The sequence below is a fragment of the Temnothorax curvispinosus genome, unplaced genomic scaffold (genome assembly GCF_003070985.1).
Source record: "Temnothorax curvispinosus isolate PA1 unplaced genomic scaffold, ASM307098v1 QBEX01013430.1, whole genome shotgun sequence".
Taxonomy (NCBI): domain Eukaryota; kingdom Metazoa; phylum Arthropoda; class Insecta; order Hymenoptera; family Formicidae; genus Temnothorax; species Temnothorax curvispinosus.
The window spans coordinates 204,426-226,324 of record NW_020223210.1 but is presented as its reverse complement, the minus strand read 5'-3'; the positions used below and the strand labels follow the sequence as shown (position 1 = coordinate 226,324).

The 21,899-nt window shown below is 41.0% G+C and overlaps 1 protein-coding gene across 1 annotated transcript in view; it reads right to left on the bottom strand.

The window, feature by feature from the left end:
• The window catches only part of LOC112463553, a gene marked incomplete at its 3' end in the record, with an annotated part of 178,821 nt that overhangs the window by 13,287 nt on the left and 143,635 nt on the right, over positions 1 to 21,899 (bottom strand). The window contains exons 4-7 of the mRNA XM_025030000.1: positions 13,753 to 13,943; positions 11,851 to 12,040; positions 3,828 to 4,436; positions 2,370 to 3,283 (exon numbers count right to left, since the gene is read on the bottom strand). Coding sequence (XP_024885768.1) covers positions 2,370 to 3,283; positions 3,828 to 4,436; positions 11,851 to 12,040; positions 13,753 to 13,943 — 1,904 coding nt within the window. The remainder of the gene's footprint in view (positions 1 to 2,369; positions 3,284 to 3,827; positions 4,437 to 11,850; positions 12,041 to 13,752; positions 13,944 to 21,899) is intronic.

The window sequence follows — 21,899 nt, the reverse complement described above, 5'->3', positions numbered from 1 at the left end:
CGACAATATTTATGTAAGACACTACACACTAGAATTTAATTAAATACATTCTGCATGAAATCGTGTGTTACAAAATACGCGGTAAAGATGGATTTAAAAAAAGAATAATCTAAAATAAAATTAATTATCGAGAACAGAGAGTTTGAAAAGAAAGAAGGGCAATAATAAGTTAATTCGTGATAACATATCCTGAAATCAAAACCGGCATTTCGAATTCCACGCGTCCGCTTAATCTCGAATTCGAGGTCGGCGCGATGGCAAGTTCATCGGTTGAATCGGGTTCGTGAACCCGCCCGTAGAAATACTTTCTCCGTCTCCACGGGGACACGGAGAAAGGGAGAGTTAAAGCGTCTCGGCGAAATCGAAAAATATAAAGCTTGAAATAGGCGAGTGTATGACGGCCGAGAGCGCGCATAAAACCGGAGAAGTCGGTAAAAAGTTCGCGTTAAGCCGAGGGAGCGCGAGCAAGAAATTAAAATCCCCCGCGAGAAGCGTCATGGACGAAAAACCTCGAGAAGATTGCGTCAAAAGCACCCTCGCATATACTGCGTATATGCAATCACATGCTTGTGGATCTATTGTGCACGCAAATGCGTAAAACAGTCTTATTACGCTCGGTGCAGCGGCTGCATGAAAAATGCGGGAGTATATGCAAACAAAATAAATTAATACATGGAACTTTTCGCCCATGTACGGTAAATTGGTAGTTTAATTATTGTAATGTAGGCAGCGCACTCGGCACATTTGTAGAGCACGAGCGAATTCGGTGGTAAATCTTTTATTCTACAAAACCACGAATTATCATCCTCTAATAACACGAAGAAATTAGACGACACGCCACGATTATTTTTATTTTAATTTAAGGAAGACCGACGATAATGACTTCCACCAATTTTTTTTCGCGGTACTCCGGCCATAATTATTACAGTTCTCATTACGAAGCCATCGTTGAATTTCTCACGGGATAAAAACCAGATCGGGACGATATTCCTCGGCAAAAGTTTTCTCGTTCGCGAGCGAGCCGGGCGCGCTGCAAAGTTTGCGAATGTACATTCGCTCGATTCTCGCAAGGTAAACACGCTTTTTCCACGTCTGCCATTTCTTCGTTCCCTTCGGGCAAAGACAAATATCCGCCCGATGAACCCTTTCGTCGCCCTTCGTCGCGCGACAAAACAAATTTCTCAATTTTGACGTCTCCGTGTGAATCGCGCGAGCCCGATGGAAATTTTGGGGAGTGGTCGGCGGGCTTAACGATAAATCCCGATGATTTATACTACGTTCGCGAGCATGTTGCAGCAACGGCTAATATTTTAAAATATTTACAATTATTATTATGTACAGAGACAATGTACAAGAATTATGACAAAAATATAAATAAATACTGTTAATAATACTATAACGTATTACAAACTCAAGAAAATTTTTCATCTCGATTAATTTATTCCAAATAAATGACTCATTATTTTCTAAAAAGGTTCATCTATGATTCTTCCCTTTTTACAACCGACGACAGATTTATTTATACAAAGATTAAAATTTTTCATTAATTTCACTTTCCTACTTGTCTTCCTTCCTTTACCTTTATATCTTTCGACGTGAAAATCTAAATATAGATCTCCGTTCGGTCTCTCATCTTTTGCGCTTCTTTTCGCGGCGCGAAAGAGCAAATATCCTCATTGGCCGCTTGTCCTGGCCAACCTCATATACGACCGAGCGGACAAGCAGACTTTCTGTAATAACTCTTCGTCGTCGTCGAAGCTATCGACGGCGCCGTATCGAGCGTCCTCGAGGTGCAATAATGCCGACACATTCGCCTAGGCTCTTTATCCTTCGAGCTATTGAGTCACGCAAGTGGATCGATGCGATGAGTTGTCCGGTAAAGTGGTCCGGTATTTTTCAACGCGGAAAATCGTCCTTATAGTCCATTGTTAATTGAGAAGTTTCGTGGAACAATAGCGCGGGAATTTCAGATCAAAATTTAATCGTGATAAGATAAAAGATTAGTAGTAATTAAGATAAGTGAAAAGAAGCAATAAAACGGCAATAAAATTAGTTGTATAAAAGAAGTAAAAAAATAGAAAAAAGGGGGGGAGGGGGGGGGGGGGAAGGAGGGAATAATAAAGCGGATAGATAAAAGAATCGAAATAAAAGTATTGCATAAACTTCCCGCCCGTGTACCAATCTCGGTAACTCAATTATGTAATAGAAACCGGTCTGGCGCGTTATACATAGTTTATTCTCCTGAAACGCGCTTAGCTACAATCTCGCGACTTGTTCGTAACTTGCTATCCTCGGGGAGATCGCGACAAGTTGAAGAACGATTTAGAGCTCGCTTCGCCGAGTGGGTATATATCTGTAAAACGACTCACCTATCATGGGCCGCCTCCTCGAGACAAGTGATGACAAGCTCGAAGTCGTTGAGCTTCTTCTTGCCGAGCACGCTCTTCAGGTGTCCGGCCAATCGCTGCGCCTCGTCCGCGGGGAACTCCTGCCCCAGCAGAGACGTGATCCTGACGAGTTTGACGCTCTCGTTGCCGGCGAGCGCGTCGAAGAAATCGTCCAGATATCTCGGATCGGAACCGCGTTCCACTTGGAATACCACCTCGAGCGCCTCGAGCGTGCAAGCGGGACTCTCGAGGATCCTGGCCCATCCCTCCAGCTCCAGAGGGGACGTGTGCACCAACGGGGCCGGGGGCCGTTCGTTGGGCGCGGGCCCGAATCCGGGGCCCGCGCCGACCAGTCGGCAGACCGCCGAGATGTTGCCGTCGGACGCGCCGGCCGCCTTCAGCAACGAGAACACGGCTCTGGGCGGCACTTCCAGCGGGCACAATTGATTCAGAATCAGGTGGGTCTTGGGGCCCAGCAAACCGGCCAAATGGCCGATGATGCCCGAGGGTAGGCCCTCCAGTTCGCGGCGCAGGATGTTGGCGTATTGCGCTACCGAGGTGAGATAGTACGCCGCCAGAAACTCCGCAACCGCCACATGGATAGGCGTGTAAAGGTCCGGCTTGCGTCTCTGACCGAAGGTCAGTCCCCTCGTGAGGAAGCCGAGTCGAGTGACCTCGATGCCGCCACCCCGTGCCCTCAGCTCGGCCTCCGTGTAACAGCATCTGCTCTCCCTTAGGGCGGCCAGGGACACCTTGCCGAAGTCTTCGAGACGCTTCCTACAATGGCCCGGGATCTCCTCGTTATAGGGAATCGGCGGATCTAAGCTCCTCTTCACGATGCACTTCACCGCCGCTTGCACGAGGGCACTTGTCTCAGTCGGCAGGCTTCCGGAGTCCTGATAAGGAAAATCGTGCTCGTGGATCAAGGTATTCCGTATAATTTTCTAGGGCTTTCTATCTTATACGTTGTCTGCATCGAAAAGTGAATAATTTCTACAGAATACACTGAGAAAAAAAGAATTTTGCAATCGCAGCAAAACTGTTCGCGTATGTTCGCGATGTAAAAGCAATCGTATTTTGTTATCACAATTAAGTATCAGATATTATAAAAGAAATTTTGTTAGTAAGCTAAAAATAATTATTGAATAAAATTGTTCGTAAAATTGCTAATTAAAAATTGCTATAAATTTATTTTATTGTTGGAGATAATATTTTTAGCAAACGTAAGTCTTCAAATAAAATTAATAAAAATTGTTTGATATTATTATAATTCATAATTTTTATTTTATAATCTAATAGGTAATAATCTAACAAAATTTTTTGATTTTACAATTATGGCATTATATAATTTGCTAATATTTTTTCATTAAGAAGTAAAAAATACAGTTCTGATTTAGTTAAGATTCTTTATATATCGATATTTGTGATGAAAAATCTCACCTGGTATAAGCAGCAGAGCATGATCCAGCCGAGCGGATGCTGGCCGAGCTGCCTGACGGATTGCGGTTGCACGTTGAGCGCCTCGAGAAACTCGCAGGCCTTCTCGGCGATGTCGTTGTGAATGAAATAGGCCATGCAGAGCCGCTCGACATGCGGCCACTCGAGGCCAGCCAGATGAATTCTGCGTTGGACCAAGGGCGCGAGGGTGGTTGAGTTGTTGGGCGAGCACGTGACCAGGATCCTGGCGTCCGGGAACAGTCGTCCCTCCAGCAAGTCGGCCGCGTCGCCGAGCGACGCCCGGCCGCCCACGCACTCGTCGTAACCGTCCAGGACGAAGAGCACGCGGTCCTCCATCAGGTGAAGAGTGCGCCATACCTGGGCGACCGCGTCGCCCAACGCGGACGTTCTTGGAAACAATTCTCGCGCCAGATAATTTAGGACCGGGCTACCGCGAAGCTCGCGCAGCGGCACGATGAACGCCAGAGCGGGACCGTCGCTCTGACTCGCCCACTGGTGCAGTAGTCGCAGACAGAGTGTGGTCCGGCCGCTTCCGGGACCACCCTCGACGGCGACGCGCCGCGGCGCCTCCGACACGGTACCGTCGCTCAGCTGGAAATCATAAATTGTTTCGCGTAAACAAGGTGTAACAAAAACTAGAAAGATAGGCCTAACACCTTTGGCAAAAAAATGTCGATCACTAATGCTTTTATCAAGATTATTATAATCAAAGTACAATTGATGAGGAACGCAGACTCCGTGCAAGGTAAGTACTTAATCCATTCGCGATCTATCGCTTAAATTTTAAAAAAATTTTCAATGAAAGTTATCCAAAATTTAATTTCAGTAACAAGAATAAATTGGAGCATTTCACACAGCGGATTAGAAGAAAGCGGACACGTAACATTACGTTACATTAATATCTCGCTTTAATTTGCATTTCACGTAATAAAACGCGCAGTGCAGCGTCTGTGTAACAAAATAAAAAATGTTGCGAATTACACGCAAAATAGAGCAAGCCTGTGACAAGCGCCCATCCACGTGGACTGCAGATGTAAGACGAGAGTAAAAAGAATAATGCGATGTTACGAGTTACGAGTCGTTTCTTCATGTAGGGAAAATTCTCTTTTGATCGGTAGAACCGATGACACGAGGATAAAAGAAAAAAGTTCGGTCACTTCGTGATCAGCTTCTCAGATACTTCTCAGTTTCCCGATCTCGGTCTCCGGTCAGCCAATTAGAACCTAAAACCTTCCCCGCGAACCACTAATCCTCTTCGATAGATCAACCGTCGTCTGGGACTTCGCAACACTTCGGACACCTTATTGCCTGTTACACGTGAGGCATTCGATACTACGTCCTGCAATCTCGCACCCGACAACATTATGGCAAAATGTTTTCCCCACGAGAATCGATATACCTTTCCCGAACGCTTTCCACTGTGTTTGCAAAGTTGCAAAATTTTTCAAGCTCTCAAATTTTAACTTCTATATGTCATTGTTAAATGCGTAGTGTCAAATTGAATCAGTTTTAATCATTCCTATAGGTCGTTACTCCTGTTCAATATATCGTTAATCTAACTAAACCAATAAAGTTAAAATAACACTCTTTTGTGTTAAAATAATAAATTTCGACACACACGCATGATGGTTAAAAATAACAAGTTATTGGTTGAAATTTCATTCTTTAATATTTAACAGTGTATATAGGGCTCGGGATTGAAGTTCTTTCAGAACAAGATTCCATTCGACTGGATAATAACATTTCATTATTATATTCGTGTATTTTTCATCGTTATTACAAAAAGCTCTTTACTCCCGATGGTTTACAGATCATGAAATATCAGCAATCTGACGCACGCTAACGCAAATATTGCGCGAAGTGATGCTATCTGTCCACTTGCCACCAATCTAGGGCAATCCCCGACAGTATACGGTAGTGTATTCGTGTGATGCTCGAAGCAAAAAGTATCACGTGACGTATAGCAGTTGCAGCATTATGCAAACGATTAGCGAGAGCGGGCGATTAAACCCGGCCTCTGTTTCGCGACGCGCAACAACATCGTTGACCGGCGGTTAGGACGCCGCGCCGTCGACGGCGGCGGCGGCGGTGGTTGAACGATCGGCGATCGATATCGGCATCAGGCGGCGCATCTCGATTCCCGTAATCGATAACCGTAATCCGTAGTACGCGGAACACGCGGCGTTTGCCGGTCATTCGCTCTGTCAGCAATAATCGATCCGGTCGGCGGTACACAATCTGCTGGCCGACGGATAACAGCGCGGCCATTATACACCGTGTGATTGCAACATCCGGTTACTGGGACACGCTGGCGGATGAAAAAGAGCGCGATACGAGTCCATTCATTGCACGTGCTTCCCGAGCGATTTGGCACCGATATATATTTGATATAAACTTTTATCACGTGAAGCGTATCTATGCCGTCACGCACCTGTATCGTACGCGATGTATGAACATGTGTACACGCGTGCAAGATACATGTCGAAACATTATCGCCAGCTCCACCGTCCGATTTTAGGTTCCCCGATTAATTCGAATATTTTTATTCAATAAAAATTTGACCGACGTATAAATTCAATTTCCCTATTACCCCTTTCAGTTTCAAATATTAACGTTCGATAAAATATTGAAAGACCTATGGTATTCGTATAGAAGAATGCGATATTAATAGATTAACATATTATCGAACCTTCAATATTTCTTGTCGGGAAACACGAATTGGACTTTCGTGGAGCTGACGCTTCGATTGAAATTAATTGATTCGAGCGTTAACCGCCGATGGGGATTAACGAAACGTCGATAGCATGACGCAGGTTTTTGACGAGGTAATGCGGCAACGTGCGGGATGCATGAAGGATCGTAAGCTCGTTACCGGATAATCCGCCGCGGAATAATTCCTGCGTCACGCGGGATCTACCTATCAATCCTTCCGGGGTATAAGGCCGCATTTGTTCCGGCCGTTCTTCCACAGCCGCAACCAATCTCGAATGCCGAGAAGCGAGGCGAAGGCGAGGAGAATATCCCGCGAGAAACGACGGACGCGAAGCGCATCGGGAAACGGTCGCGTTGCAAGGATACAGGGCGATAAATCCTTCGTTTCCGGACAGATTAGAAAGTCTGCACGCCCGTAAATATCCTTTCGATAAACCGAGACGGGAGGGCGCGTTGAAGGCAGACGACATTCGTTATTGTATTACGCGGGGAAAGTGAAAGTGGATTATTTTAAATACGATTTGACGAAATAGTCGATTTCCCGAAAGCCATCCACTCATGGGAAAGCAATTTTTTTGATGGGCAAAATAGCAATTTTTATATAAACTATTTCTTCCACAGCAATTTTAAAAAGAAAAGGAAACAAAATTTAAATTGCATTGTAATGTACCTATACACGCACATATAATTTTCAAATTCTTAATTAGTACATTTAATATTTAATTCTATATTAAATTACTACATTGCATGATTATTGCACGATCGTTAATTATTAGATACCAATATGCAACAACAAATACTTATATATCAATGTACGTCAGTGCCAATTATTTCTTTTGGCAATCCAATTAGACGCTGCGACAAATTCCCCCGAAGGGATGAGTTGAAAACGACAGCGGCGCGCGTCCACAAATCTCAACGAAAAGATTGGAGCGCGCCGTTGATATTCATGGCGATACTGCGAGAGATATTGCGCTTCATTCCGCTGTGGAAAATTTAAGGAGACAGCGATACAGAAAGGGAGGGAGGGAGAGGCGAGGGGACGATGTGTCTCTTCGCGAAGCATATCGTGGAAAGAAACGCGATGAGAAAGGTCCGCCGCGGGATCGCGGCAGCCAGAGCGTGCACCCTTTCGCGGATATATAAGTCTCCGTATATATATCGGAAACGGCAGGCAGCGATTGGATGTGGATCGATTCGCCACGGCGACGGTCGTTCTCTCCACCCTCCGTCGATCTATCATCGATCCGACCGCGCGCAAACCGACGGAATGCACGAATGCACGCGCGGCGCGGCATCGTCAGTCTCCGCGTCTCTCCGCGGAAAAATCTCTGAAATAATAAAATGCAGACCCGGTGGCTCCTCCCCCCCCCCCCCCGCAACCGTCGATGCTTTCGATGTAACCCCTTTGCATTTTTTTTTACTTTTAGACTACGCGGAATTTATGAGAGTGATATTCCAGCGCATATTTCTCCTCGCTATGTACTTTTATATATCGCGAGACCTCATTAGTAATCTCAATTATTCATTTTCCACGACCTTTTAATTTATCGGAATCGACTGGCTTCGTTTCCTATTTTAAAAAATGTCTTTTGCCGTATACCTGCACGCCGAATAAAATCGCCATGACGCAGTTCCGCACGGTTGTATAAAAGAGAGTAAATTTTCGAGCGTAAACTTCCATTAGCGAACAGCGCGGCCGCGTTACTCGATCCTTCATTGCATGCAAATTTGTATAGTAGATAATAAAAATAATCGCCCACCACCGTGAATGGTCGCCATAATCTTTTACAATTTGACAGCGATTGCATTTTTGTGAAAAAAAAAAAAACCCAAATTTGGTTACGTCCATTTTCCATATTTTTGTTGAAAACATCGACGCGCTCGCGATTCGAGGGTTTTAAATCGTTCGTTTTTTCAAGTATCGACCTCGATATTTTGATTCCGGCAAACTTGGTGAACGACAACAGGATTTTTCCACGAGTTATGCCCAGTTCTCAGGAAATTTTATGTTGGTTTTGCTCGCAATATACACTGATTCTTCATCGGTTTTATCGATGAATACTTTGACAAAGAGGACGAACCACATTTTATTTATGTAGTGAAAACAACAACAAAACACATATTTCAAAGTAAATTATTGGATATTTAGATATAGTTTTAAAACATGTATGACGTATTAATTAGTTATTCAATTATTGTGATTAAAATATTTTAATATTTTTGCACATTGCCGTGTACTTTCCGCTTCAGCGGAAAAACACGACCGTAATCGATTGTGTAAAAACAGAACATATAACTGCTTGCGTTATTCGTTAAAATATGGAAAAAGCATTGCGAGATGACGGATTATATATGCGCTGCTGCTCATGTAGCATCAATATAAAAAAATAAATACATGGTATCAAGAAATAACTCATATTTACAAAGACTGCACAAAAAATTAGTAGTTTTGAAGTATAGTCTTATTATATTTATAATAAAAAAGATGTTACTACATCGTTATTTCCAAAAGCACATTTTCTTCGAAAAATATTTTATGTACCAAAGTCAACAATTTATATGTATATTAAAAATTGTAGAAGTCGTATTTGTGAAACAAACACGTAACTGGCGCGCGTTTTTCCCAAACATTTTCGAATGAATAAAATATTATCTAAAGAAGCGGCTTTTTTCTGAAGTTCCTGTCTCTCTTCGCGTTTACGTGCAGTCCTCTTTCACGTCGACTCTTTAATTTCTGACACGTGGGGGAATTGTGGTGCACGCGACGAACGCGAGAGTGCATTTGGCGGTGTTAAGGGCGGTTTCTGAAAGTTAGCTCTGCAGTCGTCTTTTCTCGCGGTGGAAGCACATCGGTTTTATGACGCGAATTCATTCCCAGGCTGGCCGGTACGCGCATGTGGTTCCCCAAGCTCGGTCTGTGTGTGTACCTGCACCTTCCTTCTTTCCTATCCTACGTATCCTACGTATGTTCCGACGGTTACGAGGCTCATTTTTCGACGCGAACGTTTCCGGGCGACGTGGCGCATTGTCTGCATTTTGTGGCTCTTTACGTTACGCAGTCGCAATATATATCGAAAGTAACGAACGAGAGACACGGGTTTCTCAGGAGAAAAAGAATGCAATAACAACGATAGCAAGTTCGCATTTTCTGGAGACATTATCGGAGGTTTTTAAACGATTTTTTATTTCTCCATGTATCTTTTCATTAATTTATATACGTGAAATAATAAATAGGATAATTAATTATACACGAATTTTGAATTAATACTTCCATTTACATGTATATATTGTTATAAATAATCACTGTACAAGATTTATTTTATTTATCTAGTTTTGATTTATTAATACAATTTTTCATCATAATATAGAACAATCATCATCTTTATAATCATTATTACTTTCATGTATTTTCGTTTGTAGTAATTATATTTTTCATAATTAGTGCATTCTATAACTCAAAAACAATTGTGTTTCACTTCGCAACGGTGATGTAAGAATGTAACAGCGATCTCTCGAAACTCGGCGAATAGAAACAAAGGAGCGTATACGGACCTCACTCTCACGTTCCGGCGGGACTGATCGTCGTGGATCGTCGTAGCTGGGTATTTCCACCCGAGACGAGAGAACGCGACCAACACGGCTGGTCGGGGAAACGTTAACGAATCGGCTTATCGCTTCGCGACAGAACAATGCTTCGTTACGCGATGCAGAAGGACGCTCGGCCGATCGGCGTCTCGGCGCCGCTATCAGAAACCTCCTTTATCCGAAGAACGAGAGTCAGAGCGACGAAGATATTATCGCCGGGACGTGAACGACCGTTCGCGAGACGTGAGAACCGCGCAAGGAGCTCGAAACCGTTATTCACCCTCTTGTCCGCTATTCGTCGTGATCGATGTGCTACGTACATACGTGCACGTGTACATCGATCAGACTTGGATACACTCAACAATTTGTCTGAATTGGATATTACGACTTCGCCTGAATTTTAGAATACCAAGTCCACGTCTTGATCTCTGTGATTCAATTATACATATATACATATATACGTCTGCGCCAAGATTTGAAGAAAATCTGATATTTTAATTTCGAGAATTCTCTTTAATATATATACGTTTATTATAGTTCTTCTATCTTTAATGTATCATTAAACATTAATGACTCGCTAATTACTATTTGTTAACGAGAATTCGAAGAAGAAAAGTCAAATATATTACCATTTGCAATTATGCTGACATTTTTATCCTTATTCCTTTCTTCACTTAATAAAAAATACATAAAACTGATTAGATTGCATAGACCGCTGTCCAGTTTAAAGTTGGTATCCTTTTATCCGCGAAAATCGATTCAAAGATTGCGCAATTTAATCAAAAAACAACCATTCGGCAGCCAAAGCAACTGCGACTATAAATTGCAAGCGTGCGTCGATTCGAGTGTCATTGGATCTCACTCGTGGGAAACTGCATCGAGAGATCAATGAGAGAAGCAAGAAGTCGAGCGGCCTCGTATTGTCAAGAACTCGAGACAGCGAATCGCGAAGGGATGGAAGTTCGCGGAACTTTTTCACTTCCTCTCTCTCTTTCTCTCGCTCTAGGACTTTAGAAGACACCAACTTGGCTTTCACATTTTCTGAAAGAAGTTGCTTGGCGGTAGCAGCGGCGAAAGAGGGGGCGAAACGAGCTTTCGACAGTCGTCGGAGGAAACTCCCCCGCGGCTTCTTTGGACATCCGGGACCCGACTTGCCGCTCGTCCGCGCAATTACGGAGTCGATATCATGCAAATTTGCGGCTGCCGACGAAAGATCTCGGCCGCCTTCTGATAAAGCCCCCGCGTGGTGAACCGAAAATCTGTTTAGCATTTTCAGTACGAATCCGCGATTATCGATTGCCCTGCTTATGACGTAACGCAGTATTTTTCGACATTTTGGCCTAAATTTTACGTCTCTGATATATCTATCTTTCTGCGACCGGTTTTTTGAAATGATAAACTTAAATTTTAATTTATTCTGAAGCTGATTCTCCTTTCTAATCCCTCTTATATATATTTAGAAATATATAGTGCGAAATCCTTAATATAATGTATACACAGCCAAGAATCCTTGATCATGTATAAATAATAATATCGATGATTTAAATATATCCCGTCTGCATCGCCTTCATTTATCTCACCCTCTATTGTTACATAAAACATCCTTTCCGAGTTTTTGTCAAACTGTAATCCTCTGTGGGCGTGCAGTATCTCCGCTTTAAACTGCAGCGATATAATACAATTATTGGATTTTAATTATGCTCACCCTGACGGGGGCGAAGATCTGGTCGGGCTTGATGTTCTCGAGACGGTGCTCCTGCTCGCTCTTGTGCACGAGCTGCAGATGCGGCTGAAAGTGCGCCGGGCAGAGGGGGCCGAGCGGCAGCGGAGACGCCCATGGCGGTAGATGGGGCAGATCGCGGGTGCCCAACTCCCTGTAGAAGGTCTTCAGGAATCTGTAACGATAGGGTTCGGCGGGGTTATTCAATCTGTAGGCCATATAGAACGGAAATTCTTCGAGCGAAGTCGTAGAGCGACGGTTCGCCGGATTCCAGGGGAGCAGAGGCTGGGAATTGATGAAATAGTTTTGATGCTCCGAGCAAGATAGATGGGAGTTGAAATCGCGAGATTCAAAATATCACATTGTTCGCGGAATATAATATGTAATAAAGGAGACACGGTAATAACGATGAACATTTTCATAACTTCGGAGTCGGAATTTCAACTCGGACAATTTTTATTCCCTTCTAAAAATATTAACTGATGCATATTTCACTCCACTTTTCCACATAGTGATAATATAAATACCGTATATTAAAATTTAATTCATTTCAGCGTATACTCATACCGTTAACTACACATTTATCGTTTTCATTAACGCAATATTGAAAAATTTCAACACATGAGCAGCGTTTGTAGAAGAGAAAAAAGACCCGAAGGATAAAAAGCGAAACTAAATTTGATAGATTGGACGAATAAAGCAGATCGGGAAGGTAAAGCTTAAAGATGAATGATCTGCCCATTTACCGGGTGATCGGTAAATTTTCCCGAGACGACAAAATGGTGGTACGGAGCAAGATGTTAGACGGCGCATTCGTGTACACCTCTCGCCATACAGATTGATGGATCTCAACCGGAAAGCCCGCAGGGTCATGAAAGTAATCAGGAGAAGGACGTCCCGATGGGAGGCGTGGAAGAAAAGCTCGCGAGAGACTTTTACGACTTCCGAATGATCGGTCTTAAAAGCCTGTTCTGATTTTATGGAAGTCATTAGGCCGGATATCCGTCTCGCGTACACGCTGGGGCTCTTGATGACACATTCGCGCTGTCTCGACAAACATTCCTGAGCATATCGCGAATTTAATTATGCCCGCACGAATGCTTTCACATTTATGATTCCGCATACCCGCGTGTCCGCGCTCTGTTCTAGAACTGCTTTCATTAACGTCGATTAAATTAAATCAGAGTTTAACCAATGTTAAATTTGAACTGCAATATCGGTCACACTATGCACAAAGAAAATTGAATTAACCGCAATTATTATTTAATATAGTACTATGTTAGACTAATTAAAATTACAAGCGCAGAGTTGTTTCCACTGAAGCATTAAATTATGTTTATATGTGAGAAAATTTAAAGCAGAAGTAGAATAAAGTTATAACTTGTACAGTATATTTCAAATTGTATGTAAATATGAATATAATTTTTATTTTAATCCTTCGTATAATAAATAATTACAAGGATTCATTTATATTTATAATAATTTCGGGGGAATGTTATATAACAAACTACAAGTATTCGTGTCACGTTTCAATTAATTATCCACCAACTGTAATATAACTGTAGAAAAGAGAAAATCAAAAAGAGCCAAAATTAAATTGCGAATTGGAACTGAGATTAATTAAAACGTACAGCACTTAGACGTAAAGTTTCTCGTTGTACCGCTATACCGGTATCTATTTGTACCGGGTAAAATCACCTCCGAGAGCATCATCTCATCTCCGGAACAATGCGAACGTAAGCGTCGGCGGGCAAAAACACGTCTAATGGAATTAGATTCTCTGTCGGACCTGGGGAACGACGATTTCGCCCCGGAGAAATAAGGATTCCATCTCGCAGTGAGAGAACTGCGGACGGCGCGGCGGGGAACATCGAACGAGTGACTCACCTTAACAGTCTTCCCAGGGGATCCCTCTCCGGGGATGTCGGCCCGCCGAGGCCACTTCCGGCGCCGAGTCTACGCGAGGACGCGCGCGCGCTCGATATGTATGCGGCCGGCGCGGGCGGTGGGCTGCAAGGCGGACAACAAACGGGACTGCTACCCCCCGGGGTCGACAGGGTGTAACTCCTCTCCAGCTCCTGCAACAGACGAGGGAAACGGCGGTTATGGAACAGCAAGACCTCGGGCTCTTGATATAATATAGTCGAGTTGCATTCGAGAAGAATCGAGTGGCTCCATAGATATCTGACCCATAATTCTCATAATATTTCATCTGTAAAGTTCTCTTATTTTATAAACATTCAAAAAGATTTGTTGCACGGTATAACAATGGTCTATAATCGTTTAAAAATTCAGAAAATACAAATATTTAAAAACTCGTGATTTAATGGTTTAAATGTGATATTATAAAGATTACAATGTGGTTTGTTCCAATGTTATACAATGTTATGTATTGTAGTATAATTTAACTTTTTCGCTGTATATGCATTTTTATATTAATCCTTGATCCGGGGATTCATGCTTTATCTTTTTATTTTAAATCGATTATTTTTTTATTAATATAAAATATTTAAAATATCAACAATCAATAAGAAATATAAATACCTATCATATCAATATCGTATCTAAAATATCAATCATAAAATATCGATCTATGTGCTATTAATATTTTGCAGATACATATTTATGTTAAAATTAAAAAAAAAAATAAGTTTCATGGTTAATAAAATTTATCATAAAACTGTACTGCTATCGACACTCGACAGTTGATTTTTTTTTTAGAATTTTTATTCATAGGTGGAAAGCTGTGGGTACTTTATTTGTTTTATTACGTAATACAATATTTTCAGAAAATTTTATGTTATACTGATTTGTGTTAATTTAACTCGCTAACATTTTTAATCAATATATTTTATAAAACTTTGTTAGAATGTGTATATTCTTATAGTTAAAAAATACGTCAGACAATTTAGAATTGTAAGCAAACTCGGAGAGCGAATGACGGTGAGTTCTTTTTTCAAGGATCTTCACGATGAAGGCACGAGTTTAAGACGTTAGTACGATCGAGGTGAAGAATCGAGTTTACGATTTCAAGAAGAATTGTTCGCGAGAACGAAGCGCCTAGGTACGAGAGCGAACGTTTGATCCTCCGCCGTTTTCGGCGGTCTAGTTAAACCTACGGATTAAGTTTCGGGAAATTTTCAAGCGATTTTGCGAGGTTGAGCTTTATCGCGCGCGCACTTTCACGCTGTTAACGGGGAACTCGAGGATTAAACTTCGGAACTGAACTCGACTTTCGAGATTTATGAGGAGGCCGCCTCGACGACGCCTCTCTTTTGAATTTAATTAACGCACTAAAGAATGTAATTTTTCAATGTTGTTGCTGGAAAATAGTGCAATTTCTAAAAATTTAGAGATTGCTCGTTCGATGATAATTGCCAAATGTATCAAAAAGTTTATAGATGCGTCGAAATTCGGGATATAAGATTCAGCGATTCTTAAGATTCTTTAGATTTGCAGGAATAACAGATTACGAAAATTGAATGTTATGTATCACATTCCATAATTATACGTTCCTTTGTTTGCGTATGCTATATTAATCTTCCTTTGTGTAATCCTGCGCACGATATTACGTGCGCGAGGGACCTCCTTTATCAACGAGGACGTGTCATTAAATTGGAATTTTCATATAAAATCCAGAGAATAGAATGTAGCTTCGATCGCGTAGGTTTATTACAACCTCCGAACGGAAGCAACTTTCGTTATCAACGTGCAACGTTTAACTTTCTGACGGCCAGACCCGAACGAAATCAAAGCTTCTTCTTTCCCCGTCGAGCTTTTCTGACAATTTCTCGGAATTTGTAGCAGGAGGGTGGCCTGCCGGAATAAGGATCGGAAGGGAAAACTTTTCAAACCGATTACTGGTCCCCGACGGTCGATCGGACGCGGTTTAAACTATCGATCGCCCGAGAACTAATCAGTATCCAGCTGCTAGTCGACAGATATTCCCTTAATTGCTCGACTATCATACGCCAATCCGCACGCGTTCCCCCTTGCTTCGTTTGAACGGAAAAAGAGATATACGGAGCTACGGTGCGACTAAAATCCCGACTAATCCAGAAAACAGTACGTTTGTTTGTGCTTTGGCGATTCCATTTAAATCTCTTTCTCTCGCAAATCTCGCATTCATATATCTCTATTCGCACAAGAGCAATCTTTTCAGTAAACGTACTATGTTACGAATAATTAATTAACATTGTTCATTCTCTACATCTAGCTTGCATACATTCCAGAATGCAAAAGAGAATTTCGAAATTCTAGATAATTATTTATTTTTAGAAAACAAAAAGAAAATTTTACTTAAAAAAATGTCATACTTTACAAACACAATCACTTTATTTTTCTTTTATGTATAAGACAGAAAAGCAAAGAAGAAATATCTCTGTCTTTTAAAACAACTCAATATTTTAAAGAAACACTTTTTAATCTTTTAAAATATTAAAAATATTATTAAATTGTAAAGTATATTTTGTTATTCTTTTAACGAATGTATTTCTTATAAAAAGAGTCTTTCAATATTCTTAGTAATCTCTATGAGATATAAAAATTCGCGCAGTTTCAAGAAATCGGATTTTATCTTTGCCGATCATCGCGAATGATTATGACACATTTATAATGCGTACAGAAGTGCATTTTATTCGAACTAAGAAGTGGAAGACGAGAAGACAGGACTTGGCGGTGAAGCCTCGGTATAATCGCATTATTCTCGGATATTAATTCCGCTCGAAGGCAAGGCTGCCTGTAACGACCTTCACCGAGCCGCGATGTTAATTGATGAAATGAAACAACGAACAAAGTAGAGATCTTCCTTTCATCTATCTCTCTCTCACTCTCTCGCTCTCCTTTCGCTCAGGATTCCTATTAAGTTATTGAAAACGGTAGAACTTAAGAACTTTTGCAAATTCGATTACAAAGATAATAGCACATCTTTATTAAGGTTCCTTACTATCATTCTTTATGTATTCCGTTCTATCCACTTTATATCCGCTGTGTACCTACATAAGATCCATTTTATTGGATACAGATTTATTTGTTACAGATTCTTAAACCTACGCTCGTTCAAAATTTCATATTACTTTTATTCGTTTTACTATTTATACTGCTTAAAATAAAATTATATATTAAGTCCTTTTTTAATCTTTAATTTAGAACATCTATCTAAACGTTCTATCTAAATTTACTGAGCAAAAAGACTATTTTGCTTTTTCTGTTTCATTCAATCGAGAAACTGAATACCTTGATTGAATGGAAAGAGAAGCATTTCATCTGCGAGTAAAAATTTGAACAAATCTGCTCTAAAACGTCTGCCTTCATATTTACATTCATCTCTATTCCATTTCTAGAATTTCAATATAATATCGAGTGGGTGTCTATATAGTTTATATTTGCTAAGAGGACACTAAAAATGTTTCAATTTACAACGTATTCGCGCAATCGATTTTAGACGAATCTATATTAGATCATCGCCATAGTTATCATTATCCCGCGCATCGTCGAAATTCGCAGGCATCGTTTTCGCTGAGAGATCGGAGGATGAGTCTTCTGCCTAGAACACAAAGGACTATGCGTCTAAAACGGAGCGCACAATGGCCGTCGAATACCGCGAAACTATAATACCGGAACGGAACGGCGCGGCAGCGGCTTCGACGATCGAGTCGCAGAGGGATGGAAAAGGGTGTGCGAAAGAGAGAGAGGGGGGGAGAAGAGGAAGGAGAGAGTAAGAGAGGATACGAAGGAGCGAGGACGAGCGCCGGCATTAATCCGAGATAATTGCAGCCGTAGTAGGGACGACAAAGGAAGACCTCCCACGTTTCCGATGCAGGCACGCGCCTTCTCGCGGGCGGACAAAGGACCGTCACCCTTTCGCGCCCCGTCGCGAAGCACCCCACCGAGAGAGAGAGAGGAAAATTACGCATCTTCGTTCTCGTTAGCGCGTAAGATTACAGGTAACCGTCGGAATTATGGGACGAGAGGTGCATCCCTCCCGCATATATGCGACGTATACCTGCATGGATATACGTGTGTGCGCGCCAGCAGTGCGCACCTTGAAATTTACTTTGCAATTATGCGCCGGTTACATTAGCCGTTGCCCTAGTTGGGGGGTAACGAGCGCGGGTAAATTTTCCGGGTGCGTCTAATAAAGTCATTACTATCTAATTAGGCGCGCGGGTCCATTACGGGAGCGATTTAAAGCAAGCAGGCACAACGCAAAGCATACTCGACTCTACAATATAAATGTCTAATAATTCTTTATATCCTTCGGTCGTTGGATATAACGGCCTCGAGTCGGGTCGCGTTTAATTTGAGATAATTCACGGGATATGCGTTAGGATTTTTTCCCCTTTTCGGACGGTATTAACATGTTAATTGCTCTAAGTTTATTAGTATGTAAATACCGTCTAGGAAAGCGAGAGACAAAATTAAGAAGGCAATGTCTGTGAGATTAAAAGCCTGCAGATCTTATATTTTTATTTACATCAAATATTACAAGTTCTCATTTTGCCTTTTCTGAATGCGGTAGTGTACTTTATAAATATCTGCGATGTAAAATTAAATAACCTTGATTTTTGCCTGTTATCCAAGCATATTAATTAATCCAAAGTAATGTCTTTTCTCATACAAAGATCTCTCTACCCATTTTTCCTCGAAATGATAATTCTAATATGCCATGCGCATTAGTTTACATATTATTCGTTCGTATTCAATCGTGCGCGCGTTTAGATGCATTTCATTCTTGTACAATTCCATATTAATCGCGAGCCTATACCGCGACCTCGCTGATTTATTTAATTAATTAATCAATTTCCCCCGCATTTATCGATTCAAATCGTCGACAATATATCGCGATCAAGTTTTGCCGCGTACTAAGTACGCCGTGCCTCGACATCGCATTTCGAATGAGAGGATATTTGCAAAAGCAATAACGCTCGCTAATAGATAACGCCGACACGAGGTATGTGATATTGAAACCGAGCAATTAGTAAAACGTGCTCGGCATACCTCGCATAAGCAGACGCGTAATGCGTATCAAAGATGGACTGCGCTGCAATCAAAGCGATATTTTAAAAAAACTTGTTAAAAAGTTCCTAAGAAACTGATTTACTTTTTACATAAAATTCTTAAAATCGCTGACATTCCAGAAAACGATAAATTCTTTCAGAACGCTGACTCTTCCCTAAACTATCGTTTGCGTATAACTTTCTAAATTTAATTTATGGCGCTTTCTTAAATTGCAATATTTTAAATTTATTGATATTAAATATCAATCGATAATAAATCGTAATTTTAATTAAAATATATTCGAGGCTTTTAGTTTACTTTTTCTATTATTTGCCGACGAGCAATAAGTTTCACAAACGCTGCGTCTCGCTAGCACATTGAATTGTAACGTTTTCAATGCAGAATTTCAACAAAGAACCTTGTCAGGATAATCCCATATGCGCGAAAAAGGTTTGTCTCATAATTGAAAATCCATTTGTGACAGAATTATATTTCTAGTAGAACTGAACACTGTCGTACGTCGCGATAAAAAATGTAGTCTTTTCGCCTGTTTGTTTCAACTGTTCATTATTCGGGCGCGTAACGTAAGTCACACACACACGATCCGTGATATAAATTCGCAACATCATTATTATCGGGTTGCTATAACACGCAATCTGAAAGTTTTTGAGCACATATCCACATAGTATTGTTATGTTGTGATTATCAATATGATACTATAGTTACTTTTGTTTCACAGATGTAATTATTGAAATGAAATACCTACAGTATTTTATACAGCAGAAATAGAAATAGAATCTGCAATAAAGATGAAAGTTTGTAACTAAAGCTGCACAAAGGATTCGTTAGTGCGTATACATATATAGTAAGGTTTTCCTCAAGCTATTACATCAAATATACATTTGAAATAAATGTATAAAATATTTAGAATTAATGTAGTATCTTCAACAAAATTCGAATTATTCCTTGCAGAATTACTCGAAAATCCTGTTAATTAATAGGAAAAACCTATCTTACATAATCGCAATAGATTTAGTTCCACAAATAAAAAGATTCTAATTATTTTATACGTTATTATTATTCTATTTGAAAATTAAACGCACGTTATTTCATCTTTTCCTATTTTAATCAGAACTTTTTTAAAAAGATAAATTTTATTTTATTACAATCGTTCATTAATTTCTATGTTTAAATTAATACACAAAGTTAATTTTATAACTATAGCTTGTTTATTAGTGCTTTATCGTCGAATAACGAGAGACAAAATCAAGAGCGATAAGAGAGCCATGCCGAGGGAAGATGCGCGCATTAAAGTTCTCTATCACAGCCGGAAGTTAATTTAATCCCGATCCAATTAAGCCGGATATAATGCCGAGTCTCTTAGCGGTGGGCGAGCGCAGTTAGGCGGCCACAGTCGACGGGCTGCTCACGGCACGTTAACCACGGCCGTGTAAATTGGAAATTGGCCGTGCGTCCAATAAATATGAGATTGGGCGATAAATCGAACGGAAAAGCGACTCGCGACGCGTTATATCGTCGCAATGACGCGGAACGGAATTAATGCGCCGCCGCGTGCATGCGCGAGGTGCGTTCGTCCGATCGACCGGAAACGCGAAACCCGATGCCCGTCGGCCGATCGCGTAACGGGATTGTAACTTACACGCGTTATCCCGATGTTGCCTCGTTGCCTTGTTGCCTTTTTTTCTGAACAACGGTAAACGTTGATAAAAGTTCTCGCGGTCGATTTTTATCGCGATTAATTGTACTTCGCAAATTTTATATGTGCCTATATACACATATAAAATGACCTATTGAATAAATATATTAATTTAATATTTTAATATTTGAGAAATAATTAATTAATCAAATAATAAATTAATAAATAATATTTAATTTAATTTAATAGATATGATATACACTGTTTTAAAATGATTAAAGGTAGATACATTATTTTCTCCACATTTTCATGCTCATACTCATCAATTCGCCTCGCGATTGAACGGAATATCAATTTACGAGCTCTCACGGAGTTGTTGTGTGTGCCAGTTAAGGAAATTGGATGTGGGTGTACCGTCGAGACATTGACTCGAGTGAGCCAGCGAAGGTACCGAAAGAAAGAACATTTTTCAACGTCGCGAAAACAAATGGCCCGCGATACAGGTCCACCCACGTCTACGACTTGGCCGGGGGAGGAAGGGAACGTGCGACCGGTCGTGCAAGCTCAAAAAGCACACTTCGCAGAAACCGGGGCTAACTCCTCGCTTTTTGCGAGACCTCCCCGGCCTCTCCCTCGACGTGTGGCACTTCGATTGCCGCGGCTCGTTTCCCAAGCGTGCGCGGGTCCGAGATGCCCATTACCGGAATTGCTTTACCGCGGCGTTTGGGGTCAACGTACATTTGTTACTGGGCTGCGTCCGTCATTATCAGAAACTGCCGACGGGCGATATGTCTAAAATTTGGCTGTTCGGGTTGCGCGCGATCCGCATCAATAAAACAGTAATATCAATTCATTCATGTTATATGGATTCCATATATGCAGTAATAGAAATTATTATGTGCGTATCATAATGATTACGAGTATGATCGAATAATAATTATGTACATTAACTAATATCTCTAATACATTATTGCATTGTACAACTCTGATTATGCGCATTAGTCTCTTATTTAAATAAAAAATATACGGTATATATGTATATTAAGAAACTCATAAAACATATCTTTCCAATAAAGATTTAAAATGAAAATTTTGATACTTCACAAATCCTCCTCAAAGAATATTATTTCACAGTAAAATATCCTCTCTTGCTAATTATATAATTCACATTGATTAAAGAAGCTTCTGCCAATTATTGCAAATAATTGTAATTATACGGGGCTTACGAGACTGACGTAAGTAGGAGCTATATTTAATCAGTCACAACGAGCCATCTTTCGACGACTGCGTCTCTCTCGTTCTCTCGGTTATTAAATTTCTTGGCGGCTTCGTTCTCTTCAAGAGAGTGGAACCGCTGCCGTTCTCTTGGAAAATCATA